General features: G+C 47.9%; 1 protein-coding gene across 1 annotated transcript in view; it reads right to left on the bottom strand.

Moving 5' to 3' along the window:
- The window catches only part of CCDC33 (coiled-coil domain containing 33), a 149,059-nt gene that overhangs the window by 78,996 nt on the left and 54,700 nt on the right, over window positions 1–15,363 (bottom strand). The window contains exon 5 of the mRNA XM_048519734.1: window positions 2,923–3,056. Coding sequence (XP_048375691.1) covers window positions 2,923–3,056 — 134 coding nt within the window. The remainder of the gene's footprint in view (window positions 1–2,922; window positions 3,057–15,363) is intronic.

Genomic DNA, 15,363 nt, shown 5'->3' with positions numbered 1-15,363 from the left:
TCTGTGTTTTGAATGTACTTTTGATTTGTACTTCAGAAATGTCTGTAATGCTCTGGAGCCTATTTAATATGCCTAATAAAGGTTGTTGTATTGTAACAAGTGAGTCCTCTTTGTGCAAACAGTACAATCTCGCTTGACTGAGAGGTACTGTGTACATTTTTTTTTCCAAGTTAGCTTGGTGGAAACAAATAAAAAACAAGACAGATCTACAGATTCACCAACTTTCTGAAGCAAGAATGACTTCTGAACTTTGCAGCCAGCCCAGAATTCAAGTGGTTATGGGATGTTGCTGTTTCAATGCAGGATTTCTCTGGAGGCAGCAAAATTTTGGGAGGAGGTGTTTAGACTGAAAAACCAGAGAACTTTAGATTCTGATTCATAGTGCAAATTGGTTTGTTTTGATAGTTTGTCACGTAAAAGTTTATCATATTTTATTTGCTATTCAGCTATTCAACTGGTATTGTATTTTATGATTTGTATTTGGTTATTTTGATTAGTTTGGGTCAGTAGACTGTAATAAATAAATAAAATATGACACCGAACCAGATAGTTTCATTCCCTTCAAGCTAAGCATGGCATAGAAGAAGAAGAAGAGTTTGGATTTATATCCCCCCTTTCTCTCCTGCAGGAGACTCAAAGGGGCTGACAATCTCCTTGCCCTTCCCCCCTCATAACAAACACCCTGCGAGGTAGGTGGGGCTGAGAGAGCTCCGAGAAGCTGTGACTAGTCCAAGGTCACCCAGCTGGTGTGTGTGGGAGTGCACAGGCTAATCTGAATTCCCCAGATAAGCCTCCACAGCTCAGGCGGCAGAGCTGGGAATCAAACCCGGTTCCTCCAGATTAGATACACGAGCTCTTAACCTCCTACGCCACTGCTGCTCCTTAACCTCCTACGCCACTGCATAGTGGTTAAGAGAAGGTAGACTCTAATCTGGAGAACTGGGTCTGATTCCCCACTTCTTCATCTGAGTGGCAGAGGCTTATCTGGTGAACCAGATGTGTTTCTGCACTTCTACATTCCTGCTGGGGACCTTGGGCTAGTCACAGTTCTTTCAAGAACTCTCCCAGCCCCACCTGCCTCACAAGGTGACTGTTGTGGGGAGAGGAAAGGAAAGGAGCTTGTAAGCCACCTTGAGTCTCCTTACAGGAGGGAAAGGTGGAATATAAATCCAAACTCCTCCTCCTCCCCTACAAAAAGAACCGGTGCCAATGGCCTCTCTGGATTCGATTTGCCCCAGTCCAGGACTTGGCCCTGAAATAACATAGCTCCTGCCTTTGTAAATCATCCCTGCGTAGAACAGAGACCGAAGTGCATGAAATGTTGCTTGATTTCACTTAAGCCATGGCTGTAATGGAATTACAGGGAGAGTGGTTCAACAGACTGCCGCTAGGTTCATTTCTGCTGGAGTCTGGCTTTAACCTAATCACCAGCTCTAATACCATTAGCATTATTACTATTACCTGCATAACATTGCTCAGCTTGAAACAATCAAGATCAAGCTTCCGGAGCAAATGGTCACCGCCTGGGAAATTTTTTTTCCAAATTAACAATCATCATTTCCCCCACTCAGGTAAGTAACCGAGGAGGGAGGAGAAGGGACCCAAAAGCTGGGGGGTCTCAATGGTGTACCCCCTTTCTGTAAACATTAGCCTCCTCTTTTATATGTAAAGAGAATAACCATGTGCATAAATATGTATATGCAGTGGATGTATACTGTAGCAGTGGCATAGTGGTTAAGAGCAGGTGCATTCTAATCTGGAGGAACCGGGTTTGATTCCCTGCTCTGCCGCTTGAGCTGTGGAGGCTTATCCGGGGAACCAGATTAGCTTGTGCACTCCAACACGGGCCAGCTGGGTGATCTTCGGCTAATCACAGCTTTTCGGAGCTCTCTCAGCCCCACCCACCTCACAGGGTGTTTGTTGTGAGGGGGGAAGGGCAAGGAGATTGTAAGCCCCTTTAAGTGTCTTTACAGGAGAGAAAGGGGGAATATAAATCCAAACTCCTCCTCCTCCTCCTCCTCCTCCTCTTCTTCTTCTTCTTCTTCTAGACCAACAAGGGTAGTATTGTCTACTCAGACTGAAATTGGATGTACAAGGCTTCAACAGTTTGGATTTCTATCCCCCTTTTTCTCTCCTGCAAGGAGACTCAAAGGGGCTTACAAGCTCCTTTCCCTTCCCAACAAACACCCTTGGAGGTATGTGAGGCTGAGAGAGCTCTGAAGAACTGTGACTAGCCTAAGGTCACCCAGCTGGCACGTGTTGGAGTGCACAAGCTAATCTATAAATCTAACAAATAGATAGATAGATAGATAGATAGATAGATAGATAGATAGATAGATAGATAGATAGATAGATAGATAGATAGATAGATAGATAGATAGATAGATAGATAGATAGATAGATAGATAGATAGATAGATAGATAGATAGATAGATAGATAGATAGATAGATAGATAGATAGATAGATAGATAGATAGATAGATAGATAGATAGATAGATAAGCAAGCCTCCACAGCTCAAGCAGCAGAGCGGGGAATCAAACCCAGTTCTCCAGATTAGAGCGCACCTGCTCTTAACCACCTACTACCTGGTCATTTGGGGAGGGCAGGGCTTGAACCTGGGATTTTCAGTATGCCAAGCAGATGAATTGTCACTGAGCTACGGTCCGCTGCCTATTTGCTCCCATTCCATCCTATTTTGGCTACAAAATGAGTAGTGCTGATCAGATCTCATTTGTGCACTCAGTTGTAACACCGCGCCCCATCTGCCACTAGAAGCCGAACACATGATGTAAAATAAATGCAGCTGCATAACCCTTCTTGACACGCATTACAGGGCCACGGAACCTGGCTTTGAAATTAGTTTCCCGATGGCTCACGGGCAGCTTTTCCCCCTCCCCAGAACAACCACCACAATCTGCACCTTCTTCGCCTGCCTTCCGCGCCTCAATTTCCACGGTCACCATCTCCTCCCAGCCCGGCGAGTGTGTCGGCTGCTTCACGGCATGAGTCACCCCTTGGGCCGGCTGCTTGCTCTCGTCGTCGGAGGTGGTCTTGCTAGAAAGAGAGGAGAGAACGCAACACGGCTTCAAAGCTGCAGAGCAGAAAAAATGTTTACACCTGGCGGCAAAGGGGACCTTTGGTTTTGGAGAGAGCCGGGGTGATCCAGAAGACGTCAATCAAATTGGAAGGCAACACGTTACACACATAGTAATGCATAGTATTACACACCTAGTAATGACAAGTTACACATGTAGTAATGGTTTTAGGTTTCACGTGATTGTAAGCTGCCCTGAGCCCTTTGGGGGGTAGGGGGGGTATAAATAAAAAAATTAATTAGTTAATTAATGCCAGCATTGTAGCTCCATCTTTGGCGGTACAGTCCCTTCCCCCACCCCAGCCTTGGGACTGGGCGCCATTCATAGTAAATCAGTGGCGTAGGAGGTTAAGAGCTCGTGTATCTAATCTGGAGGAACCGGGTTTGATTCCCAGCTCTGCCGCCTGAGCTGTGGAGGCTGATCTGGGGAATTCAGATTAGCCTGTACACTCCCACACACGCCAGCTGGGTGACCTTGGGCGCTAGTCACAGCTTCTTGGAGCTTTCTCAGCCCCACCTACCTCACAGGGTGTTTGTTGTGAGGGGGGAAGGGCAAGGAGATTGTCAGCCCCTTTGAGTCTCCTGTAGGAAAGGGGGGATATAAATCCAAACTCCTCCTCCTCCTCCTCCTCCTCCTCCTCCTCCTCCTCCTCCTCCTCCTCCTCCTCTTCTTCTTCTTCTTCTTCTTCTTCTTCTAATGTAATTTTTAGCTAAGATTTTAAGATTCTGCCTTGTTATTTTAAGGATTTAATATTATAGTGGTTATTCATAATTTATTGTTTTATTGGCCTATGTGGCCCTTGTACACCGCTCAGAGCCCTTTGGGGGGTGAGCAGGTTATCAAATGTATTAATTAATTAATTAATTAATTATATGATAAAACAAAATGTGTTGAGGCTGCCAAATGGATTGGGAAACACTTCCTCGTAAAGAACACGCATTTTGATTATACCACGGGCGGATCAAAATCTTCTTGTCGGTGAATAGTGCATGATATCCTTGAGACGATAATACAGAATCTTAATATCGTTTAACCACGTGTGGGATACTTTTGTCTTTCCTGGTTGGCGGCAACACTCAGAAAATATTAGCCGAAGGTCTTCCCAAATGTCTGTCTCTATTATAACCACGGTAGCTGTTTTCTCCTCTCTTTACAAAAAGGAAAATTCCACCTCGTTAGAAATCACCCTGGAACCGTGAATGACTAAATAGGGCTGTGGTGCCTTGTACGGAGGCAGGCTGGTATGCAATAGGGCAGGAAAAGGGCAAATCCATCCCATTCATCTTCTCTGAGGCCTCCTTTTAATCTGCTTTAATGGAAGCAGAGGGAGGCAGGAATCCTTTGGTAGGACAGGAAAAGCTCAGAGACCACAGAAGGAAACGGACTCTATTCCATAAGAACCTAAGAAAGACCAGAGTCCATCAAGCCCGGCACTCTGCTACTCGCAGTGGCCTTTGGGAGCTCACATGCAGGATGTGAAAGCAATGGCCTTCCAGGCTGCTACATAGCAGCAGTGGCGTAGGAGGTTAAGAGCTCGTGTATCTAATCTGGAGGAACCGGGTTTGATTCCCAGCTCTGCCGCCTGAGCTGTGGAGGCACTGGGTGACCTTGGGTTAGTCACAGCTTCTCAGAGCTCTCTCAGTCCCACCTACCTCACAGGGTGTTTGTTGTGAGGGGGGAAGGGCAAGGAGATTGTAAGCCCCTTTGAATCTCCTGCAGGAGAGAAAGGGGGGATATAAATCCAAACTCTTCTTCTTTTTTATTGGCATCACTGACTCTTCCTGGTTGCTTTATACTGAGAAGGCAGCCCAGCCCATAATAGTTTGATTAGGCAAATGTACAGACAACTCAAATGTAGAAGGGAGAAAATGTAGAAGGGAGAAAGGGAGCAGGGAGTAGGGCAGGATCCCCAGTGTGGGTACCATGGCACCCACTAACATCTTTTCAGGCACCTACTAAGTGTTTTTAACAACAACCTTGTGAGGTTGGCCAGAGCAAGAGTAGATGACAGCCCCAGGTTCACCCAGCAAACATCCATGATAGAAGTGCAGATTCAAACTTGACTCTGACACTCTGTCCACCACATTCCACCACCTGCTCCAAAGTGGAAAAAGAGGAAGAGTTTGGATTTATATCTCGCTTTTCTCAACCATTAGGAGTCTCAAAGCAGCGTACAAACTCCATTTCCCTTCCCCTCCCTAGTGAGGGAGGTGGGGCTGAGAGAGTTCTGAGAGAACTGTGACTAGCCCAAGGGCACCCAGCTGGAATCACGTGGAGGAGAAGAAGAAGAGTCTGAATTTATACCCCACCTTTCTCTCCTGTAAGGAGACTCAAGGTGGTTCACAAGCTCCTTTCCCTTCCTCTCCCCACAAAGTCCTGAATTTAGATCAGTGGTGGCGAACCTTTGGCACTCCGGATGTTATGGACTACAATTCCCATCTGCCCCTGCCAGCATGGCCAATTGACCATGCTGGCAAGGGTTGATGGGAATTGTAGTCCATAACATCTGGAGTGCCAAAGGTTCTCCACCACGGATTGAGAGCTACAGCGACACAACAGCCAAATGCCACAAAATCACAAACGTCAAACCGCAGCAGTAGAGGGAGACATCTCGGTGCTCTGAACAGTAGCCCTTTTCTGACACAAGATTCTTAAGCCTACTTAACTTTCAAAGCCTCCTTTATTCCCCTCAACTTTGCACCTCCTTCCCCGATCAGGGCACAGCCACGGAACTGCCGCACGGGATTAGGCAAATCTGGGAATTGGCTCAGGGCAGAAAGTGGAATTCGGGATCACATGCCCAGCCACCATCTCTTCGGGTGATTTTCGGCCAGGGTCCCAGCTTGATCCCTCTTTCGCTCCATGGTTTCCATGGAGCTCCATGGAACAGCAGTGGCGTAGGAGGATAAGAGCTCGTGTATCTAATCTGGAGGAACCGGGTTTGATTCCCCACTCTGCCCCCTGAGCTGTGGAGGCTTATCTGGAGAATTCAGATTAGCCTGTGCACTCCCACACACGCCAGCTGTGTCACCTTGGGCTAGTCACAGCTTCTCGGAGCTCTCTCAGCCCCACCCACCTCACAGGGTGTTTGTTGTGAGGGGGGAAGGGCAAGGAGATTGTAAGCCCCTTTGAGTCTCCTGCAGGAGAGAAAGGGGGGATATAAATAATCTTCTTCTTCTTCTTCTTCTTCTTCTTCTTCTTCTTCTTCTTCTTCTTCTTCTTCTTCTTCTTCTTCTTCTTCTTCTTCTTCTTCTTCTTCTTCTTCTTCTTCTTCTTCTTCTTCTTCTTCTTCTTCTTCCAGCCCTATTGAAGCATGCAAGAGTCAGGCACTGCTCCTCACACCAGCAGGGGCCGAAGCATGTGGAATAGGGTTGCTTCGACACCTGCTTCTTTGGCCGGTTGCAAGCAGAGACATGCTTTTTTCACAACTGGTTTGACAGTTCGTGGGCGTGTGGCTAGTTGCTTTACGGTATTCCTTCAGAACCACACATTGTAGCACAATTGGCTCTTTGCACAAGTGCATTATGAATCGGTTCTGCTCTCCCTGCCGTCCTTGGTGTCCAACCGCTCTGTTAACCGTATGAATCCGTCAACCACAAACACAGTGTTTCGGTAAAATCCTATCCTTTGGTGTTCATCTGTTGGTCCCGGAAAGTAGCATTGAATTGCAATACATGGCAACTCCAGAAGGGTTTCAAGGCAAGAAACAGACAGAGGTGAGCCTGCGTGGTGTAGTGGTTAAGAGCAGGTGGCTTCTAATCTGGAGAGCCGGGTTTGAATCCCCACTCCTCCACCTGAGTGGCAGAGGCTTATCTGGTGAATCAGGTGTGTTTCCGCACTCCTACATTCCTGCTAAGTGACCTTGGGCTTGTCTAAACTCTCTCAGCCCCACCTAACTCCCAAGGTGTCTGTTGTGGGGAGATGAAGGGAAAGGAGCTTGTAAGCCACCTTGAGTCTCCTTACAGGAGAGAAAGGTGGGGTATTCCTCCTCCTCCTCCTCCTCCTCCTCCTCCTCCTTCTTCTTCTTCTTGGTGGTCTCCCATCCAAATAGGACTGACCCTGCTTAGCTCCCAAGAAGAGATGGGAGTCTGAGTGGAAGAGTGGGATTGTCTTTCTCCACTTGCCTGCTTTGAATGCTGTCTGAGTAACATCGGAGGCAATCCCAACGTACCTCACATATGAAGCACGCAGGGGGGTGATTCTTATCCTGCCTTCAATACTGCAACATGGCATTATGTATGGATCATCAGGAGCCAATAGCTCGGTCCTTGCTGGGGAAAAAAAAGTCTTTCCCCCCCTCACTTTTCATCACAGTAAACCTCTATCCTAGTTTCCAACCCCAAATGGCTTTCGGTTTGGGGGCTGGATTGATCCATCTAATCAATTCCATCATTTACACTTCACTTACACCAGAGCATTTCAGTTCTCTGGAGGCAGCTACCATTATGCAGGGGGTTATCACAGTCAGACTAGCGCTTATTGTCACATGCCAAAGGCAAATTCCCTGAAGGAACTGTAAAGAGGGCATGGAGGTACTCAGAAAGAGGTGTTTTGTGTGTGTGTGTGTGTGTGTGTGTGTGTGTGTGTGAGACAGACAGACAGAGAGAGAGAGAGAGAGAGAGAGAACACTAAGAACCGTTGTCAAGGAATACTAACTGCACAGCTAGGATATAGCTGGAGTGTTAATTGCCGAGCTCCTAGCATTAACAGAAAAAACAGCTTTCCATAATTATCCCATTACAGTGTTTGTTCTTGAGCAGACTATGCGGATAATTTCTAAAAATGCAGCAATTATCGTCCGGGTCGATCAGAAATGATACCTTTCGTCAAAGCAACGTGTCGGGTATAGCGTATCGTGAGGGAAGGTCGCACTGTACCTCTTCTGTAGCGAGCAGCAATATGGACTAAACTCCCACAATTCCTTGGGGCCTGTTTGTAAGGCCTACGCTCTTGGTTCTGTGCTTCAGAGTTCAACCAGGAATTGTTCAGCGTGGCGTAGTGTTTAAGAGCAGGTGCACTCTAATCTGGAGAACCGGGTTTGATTCCCCGCTCTGCCACTTGAGCTGTGGAGGCTTATCTGGGGAACCAGATTAGCTTGTGCACTTCAACAGATGCCAATTGGGTGACCTTGGGCTAGTCATGGTTCTTTGGAGCTCTCTCAGCCCCACCTACCTCACAGGGTGTTTGTTGTGAGGGGGAGGGGGAAGAGAAAGGAGATTGTAAGCCCCTTTGAATCTCCTTACAGGAGAGAAAGGGGGGATATAAATCCAAACTCCTCCTACTCCTCCTTCTAGATCCCTGTTGGATTTTTATGTCTTCACTGCGTTATGCGTCCTGTCGCTTTTTTATGTCTGCATTTTGTGTCTCTAATCTAGTCAGAATGCTTGTATTACACTTTTCTCCAAGGCAGATTGAACCAGTGGCTCTTTAGTTTCACATACATATATGGTTCCCTTGTGCAATTGTTCTGTTAACTGCACGCCACAGTATAACGGTGTTGTTGCGGCTGTTATTGCGTCCATGAGTGTGGCAGTTAAAGTGCCATATTATGATATCGGAGACTCAAGTTTGAATCTTCACTCATGCCACGGAAGCCCATTAGGTGGTCTTGGGCTGCTCACAGACACTCAGCCTGGCCTACCTCATGGGGTTGTTGTGAAGATGAAATGGATGGGAGGCGAATGGGGAGAGAGGCAGGGTGAACATGAAGTAAACCAATGAAGTAAATGAACGACTCTGAGATAGTACTGGAAGAGGCATTCCTTCCTAAGGGAGACCAAAGAATGCCTCTTTGAACCTAGTCTGGAAGGAGGTGTCTCTGTACTTACATAAGGTGTTCCACCTTATGTAAAGTGTTCCACCTTTGTGAACCGGGATGGCTTCACCTTATGTAAAGTGAACCGGGATGTGAACCGGGATGGCTTCACCTTATGTAAAGTGTTCCACCTTTGTGAACCGGGATGGCCGGCCACGCATGCACGCAGCCGCAGAAGCGCACAGCCTTCTGGGGCACTCCCGTTTCCCGCCCTGTGACAGGGCGGGAAGGGAGCGCCCCAGAAGGCCGTGCGCTCCTGCGGCCGCACGCGGGAGGCTGCCGCACTGCCTTGCGCTCCAGAAGGCAGTGCGGCAGCCTTCAAAAAACCCGGGACACTTGAAAAAACCCGTGGGACGCGGGACAAATTGTTTGAGGGCGGGACTGTCCCGCCAAAAGCGGGACGTCTGGTCAGCCTATACTTACAACATGTGAGAAAAAATGTGGATTCCTTTTTTAAGACGGCCTCTAAAGAAGTATCCCTTTAAGTGTGTGAGAGGAAGAGGATGCTTGCTTTTAAGAGGCTGGCCTCAGTGCCTGGTTCATTGAAGGAGGCTTTAGATTGATCAACTCACCAAACATTGGCCCCTTCCACACTCCCAGAATACTGCGGTTTCAATCCACTTTCACAATTGTTTGAAAGTGGATTTTGCTATTCCACACAGCAAAATCCAGCTTCGAAGTGCATTGGAAGTGGATCGAAAGTGCATTATTCTGCATGTGCGGAACGGGGCCGTTGCCGGCCTTATCCTTTGGAACCCCTTTCTGCCCTTTTCAGAATATCTCCCCAACACTGCAGCTGCGGGGACTGTTTCCTGGATGCCTGCTCGGTGACAAGCCCTTCCCTAGCACCTAGGGCTAAAACGACAGGGACTCAGCCGGCAACCGCGATACCAGATGGTCGAGTGGTTCATCCTATAGACAAGAGCTGTCCTTGAGACACTCCTCCCCCTCTCCCCAGTTGATGCTCTGGGTCGTTCTGCCTTTCAAACTCTCTTCTGTTCCTCCGCATCCTCCTCCTCCCTCCTCACGCGCTCATCCCCGGCTCCACCGCCCCCTCCCCAAACTATCAGCCGATGAAATGTTAATGACCAGCTCTGCGAGCTATTTGATATCGCTCTCCCTCCGCCCCCAGAACCGCTGCTGGAGAGGAGGTTTTTTTTTTTTTTAATGGAGTTTCGTTCTGCTGGCTCTCCTCACAACAGCGCTAATGGGATGCTCGCCTGCATCCTCACCTTCCTCCTCCGACTGGCCCTCCTCTCCGAAGGATAGCTGCTGGCATTTCATCTAGTAATTGGCCTCCCAAGTTAGCCCGGGCAGCCTTGCCCCCTCCAGGAAAAAAACCCATACCCCCTGATCACGTGACCTGGCCCCTTTAATCTCGTCCTATCCCCCTCCCCACCCCTCAGTCCCAAAAGAGTTCGCTGGACTATCATTGCATCAATAATGGATGAAAGATTTCTCTCTCTCTCTCTCTCTCTCTCTCTCTCTCGCTTTCTCTCTCCTCTGCTCTCCATTGTGAACAGGTATTGGCAGATGTGCGGACGAATGGCCAGCACACTGACCCAAGAAGTGAAAAACCTCCTGTATTTAAGGGGGAAAAAAACCAACACTTGGGGTCTGCTGCAAGCCAGGATCGATAAGGCCTGTTTAGAAATTCCATTTCCCCCCACTCAAATCAAAGGAGCAGCATCAATGCAAAACACACAGAAGGGGGCAGATACTCCTAGGGCAGGGCTTTTGCTTTTTATGTTTTGATTTATCCCTGGCCTTGCATTGCAGGAAGCAAGACGCCAGCACCTATCCAGCCAGCGCCTTGGGCTCGCCGCACACTCCAAAAGAAGGTGCTTTCCTGCTGAGCCTGACCAAATTGCTCATGCTAGTTCAGGGCAGGAAGGAAGACCTGGAGAGATTTTTTGGGGGCAGAGAACTGCAGGCCGCAAGGAAGGGCATAAACGCAGCTGACATGCATGAAGCACTCAACCCATTGGCCTATCTAGTCTAAAACGATCCTCACCTGGAATATTGTGTACAGTTCTGGGCACCGCGATTCGAGAAGGATATTGACAAGCTGGAACGGGTCCAGAGGAGGGCGACCAAAATGGTGAAAGGTCTGGAATCCATATCTTACGAGGAGAGACTTAGGGAGCTGGGGATGTTTAGTTTGGTGAAGAAGAAGAAGAAGAAGAAGAAGAAGAAGAAGAAGAAGAAGAAGAAGAAGAAGAAGAAGAAGAAGAAGAAGAAGAGGAGGAGGAGGAGGAGGAGGAGGAGGAGGAGGAGGAGGAGGAGGAGGAGGAGGAGTTTGGATTTATATCCCCCCTTTCTCTCCTGTAGGAGACTCAAAGGGGCTTAAAATCTCCTTGCCCTTCCCCCCTCACAACAAACACCCTGTGAGGTAGGTGGGACTGAGAGAGCTCCGAGAAGCTGTGACTAGCCCAAGGTGACCCAGCTGGCGTGTATGGGAGTGCACAGGCTAATCTGAATTCCCCAGATAAGCCTCCACAGCTCAGGTGGCAGAGCTGGGAATCAAACCCGGTTCCTCCAGATTAGACACATGAGCTCTTAACCTCCTACATGGTAGCCGTGTTTGGATATTTGAAGAGATGTCATGTTGGTGGGGGAGCTAGCTTGTTTTCTGCAGCTCCAGAGACTAGGACCAGGAGTCATGGGTTCAAGGTGAAGGAAAAGAGATTCCACCTAAACATCAGGAAAAACTTCCTGACCGTCAGGGCTGTTGGACAGTGGAATGCACTACCTGGGAGTGTGGTGGAGTCTCCTTCTTTGGAGGTTTTCAAACAGAGGCTGGATGAATATATGTCAGAAGTGCTTTGACTGTGTGTTTCCTGCATGGCAGGGGGTTGGACTGGATGGCCCTTGGGTGTATCTTCCAACTCACTGATTCTATGAATCCTTTCTGGCTGCAGCAGTACACTCCAAGTTCCCCACCTTTCTCCAAGGAACTCACGGTGGCTTATATGATTCCTCCCATTTCATCCTCACAACAGCCCTGTGAGGAATGTCCAAACTGAGACGATAACGACCAGCCCAAGGTTACCCAAGGAACTGCATGCCGGAGCAGGGCTTGGAACTTGGACCTTCCAGACACTGATGCAACACTGTAAGCCAATTGACCATGCTGGCAGGGGCTGATGGGAATTGTAGTCCATAACATCCGGAGTGCCAAAGGTTCACCACCACTGCTCTAAGCACTATACCACACTTTCAGTATAATCCTCAGGACACTTTCCTGCCAGTAAGCCCTGAAAAATAACATGGGACTTTCCCCCCCATAAACAGCTAAGACATACTAATCAGTGTGCACAGTTTTGAACCACAACATATAAGAAGAGAAGAAAAGTTGGATTTATATCCCCCCTTTCTCTCCTGTAAGGAGACTCAAAGGGGCTTACAAACTCCTTTCCCTTCCCCTCTCACAACAAGCACCCTGTGAGATAGGTGGGGCTGAGAGAGCTCCGAAGAATTGTGACTATCCCAAGGTCACCCAGCTGGTATGTGTTGGAGTGCACAATCTTTCATAATGGATGAAGAGCAGGTGTGCTCTCATCTGCTCTTTCATAAGAGCAGGTGTGCTCTAATCTGGAGGAACCGGGTTTATTTATTTATTTATTTATTTATTTTATTAGACTTATAGGCCGCCTTATCCCCGGAGGGTTTGATTCCCCGCTTTCTCCGCTTGAGCTGTGGAGGCTTATCTGGGGAATTCAGATAAGCCTCCACAGCTCAAGCGGCGGAGCGGGGAATCAAACCCGGTTCCTCCAGATTAGAGCACACCTGCTCTTAACCACTACGCCACTGCTGCTGTATGGGGCTGTACCAACTTAAGCCGTCACCTTATACCTAAGGGCACTGGATGTGGTCTACCTTCAGGAAACCAAGACTACTCGTGTTATTGTAGTCTACAAGGGCAGGCAACCATTTTGCATGAGTGACAGACATGTCATGACTATGCCTTTGGCGGGAGGCTCAAAGAAGGGTCGGGGGGTGGGGATTGTGTTGACCGGAAATACTAAATGGAAACACACTGGGAAACAAGATGGGGGGTGAACACGTGAAGCCGCCTTCTCCATGTCACCCGTTGCAGGACCTTTTAACTGGAGATGCTGGGGGTTGAACCTGGAACCTTCTCTGTGCCACGCAAATCCTCTACCACTGAGCCACAGAACTTTCTCTCCCACATCCTTGCTGTGGCTTTTCACAGACTGGAAGGAGTCGCTCTTCACCTGGCAGTTGACTCAGCCGCACCTTTCAGCCTAAGCAGACCTGGGATATTTGCAACAGCAAACCACCAGAAGGGGAACAAAACTGAACAGGATCTTTCCGGAGCAGCCACATCAAGCCAGAAGTGCCTCATTTCCCCTGTCATGCTGACCTACTTTCACATGCCTCTTTGTGGCTGGACTGAGCATCCCATGTCAGCCGTACGCATGACTGCCCAAGAGCAGCATTTGGTTAGAATCAAAGAGCACTCACAATCGTCCCCAAGACAAATTCTGCCATAGGAACCCAGTGTGAATACTGCCTGCGTCTCACATCTCCTTGGCCTTCTTGAAGCACAAAGGTGTCAGAGGGAAAAAAAAACCCCACCAATAGCAGTCAAAATTGGGTAAAGTCAACAAATAAACATTGAAACTCTAAGATGCAACGTACAAATTAAAAACCAACCCTTTCCTGCTTGAAAGCAGCTACTGAACTCTGGTGTAAAATAAACATCTCTGTTGAACTGTGTGGACAAGTACCCACAAAACGTCACTTATCTTTCTCAAGACAGGCCAGAATGTCACCATGTTCAGGTTGGAGCTCCCTTTGTGAAATGCAAAGGGAGGTTTGACTCTCAAAAGCTTGTATCCCCAGAATCTTGCAGCTAGTAGAAGAAGAATCGGATTTATAATCCCACTTTCTCTCCTGTAGGAGACTCAAAGGGGCTTACCATCTCCTTTCCCTTCCCCCCTCACAACAAACACCCTGCGAGGTAGGTGGGGCTGAGAGAGCTCCGAAGAACTGTGACTAGCTCAAGGTCACCCAGCTGGCGTGTGTGGGAGTGCACAAGCTAATGTTTTATGATTGGATGCCCATGTAACATTATTAATTGCTGTTTTAATGGGGTTTTATTGTAACTAAGGTTTTATTGTGTTGTTCACTGCCCAGAGCCCTTCAGGGGAGGGGCGGTATATAAAACCAATTATAAACAAATAAATATAAATAAATAAATCTGAATTCCCCGGATAAGCCTCCACAGCTCAAGCGGCAGAGCAGGGAATCAAACCCAGTCCCTCTAGATTAGAGCACACCCGTTCTTAACCACTACGCCACCGCTGCTCCTCTTCTTGTGACTGCTTCGTACTCTTCTTGTACAGACCAACACAGCTACCTGCTGAAGCGATGTATTTAGCGAATGCTTTGTGAAGACAGCAGAATTAATATGCACCCCCTATGCGTTTATCTAACCCCATTTGTTCTGCAGTACCCAACTGGCTCCAATCAATTCTGTTGACTCTAAAGTACATTGATGCCTTTGTGCTCTGAGTCCTGAGCAGCGCGGCTTAGAAGGCCCGATGGATGGCCGTGACAATGGAAACTTTCAAGGCAATGCAATTGCTAAGAGTAGAAAAGAAACAGAGCCATTAGAAGACCTTGAATTTCCTTTATGCATGCTGAAGCGAGCGAGCCAACTATTCTCCACCTATTCATCTCCATCCACCGCTCAACCTACTCTCCCAAGGTTCAGCACCAGGGAGAGAAAAGTGGATTCACAAATTGTATTCCCGTTGTAAAATAATACAGCAAAACACACACACACACACACACACACACAAAAGCAACACCTAACACCAGCTTTGCAAGCTTATCTCTGCCTTCTACCAAGGAAGAAAGAGGAAGAAGAACCAGACTGTACAGTTTGAAGAAGGGGTAACTCCCAAGTTGTCTTCGCCCGGATATCCCCTGGTTTCTGCTACCTAAATTTACAGATCTTGTTTCCAGAAAGAAAACTATGAATTTGGGATTCTCTATTGCTTTCTTTTATTTTCAAATTTTTGCAAACGATGCCAAGCTTATGTTACTTCAGCACGTCCGTGACTTCTGTTCTCTCTTCGTTAATAATTCCTTCATGAACGCTGGATCAATACTGCAAGAAAGCAATCCGAGCGCCATTACGTTTGGGCTGCATCAAGATTCCTTGTCTGTTTTTTTACATTTACCCAACTATGCCATTATGCATATTATTAAAAAGAAGAAAAGAAAAAGAGTTTGGATTTATATTCCCCCTTTCTCTCCTGTAAGGAGATTCAAAGGGGCTTACAAGCTCCTTTCCCTTCCCCCCCCCCCACAACAAACACCTTGGGAGATAGGTGGGGCTGAGAGAACTTGGGAGGTAGGTGGGGCTGAGAGAACTGTGACTAGCCCAAGGTCACCCAGCAGGAATGTAGGAGTGTGG

This window comes from Sphaerodactylus townsendi, linkage group LG17, assembly GCF_021028975.2.
Source record: "Sphaerodactylus townsendi isolate TG3544 linkage group LG17, MPM_Stown_v2.3, whole genome shotgun sequence".
Classification (NCBI taxonomy): domain Eukaryota; kingdom Metazoa; phylum Chordata; class Lepidosauria; order Squamata; family Sphaerodactylidae; genus Sphaerodactylus; species Sphaerodactylus townsendi.
The sequence above is the reverse complement of the archived record's forward strand: the minus strand, read 5'-3'. Positions and strand labels throughout refer to the sequence as shown.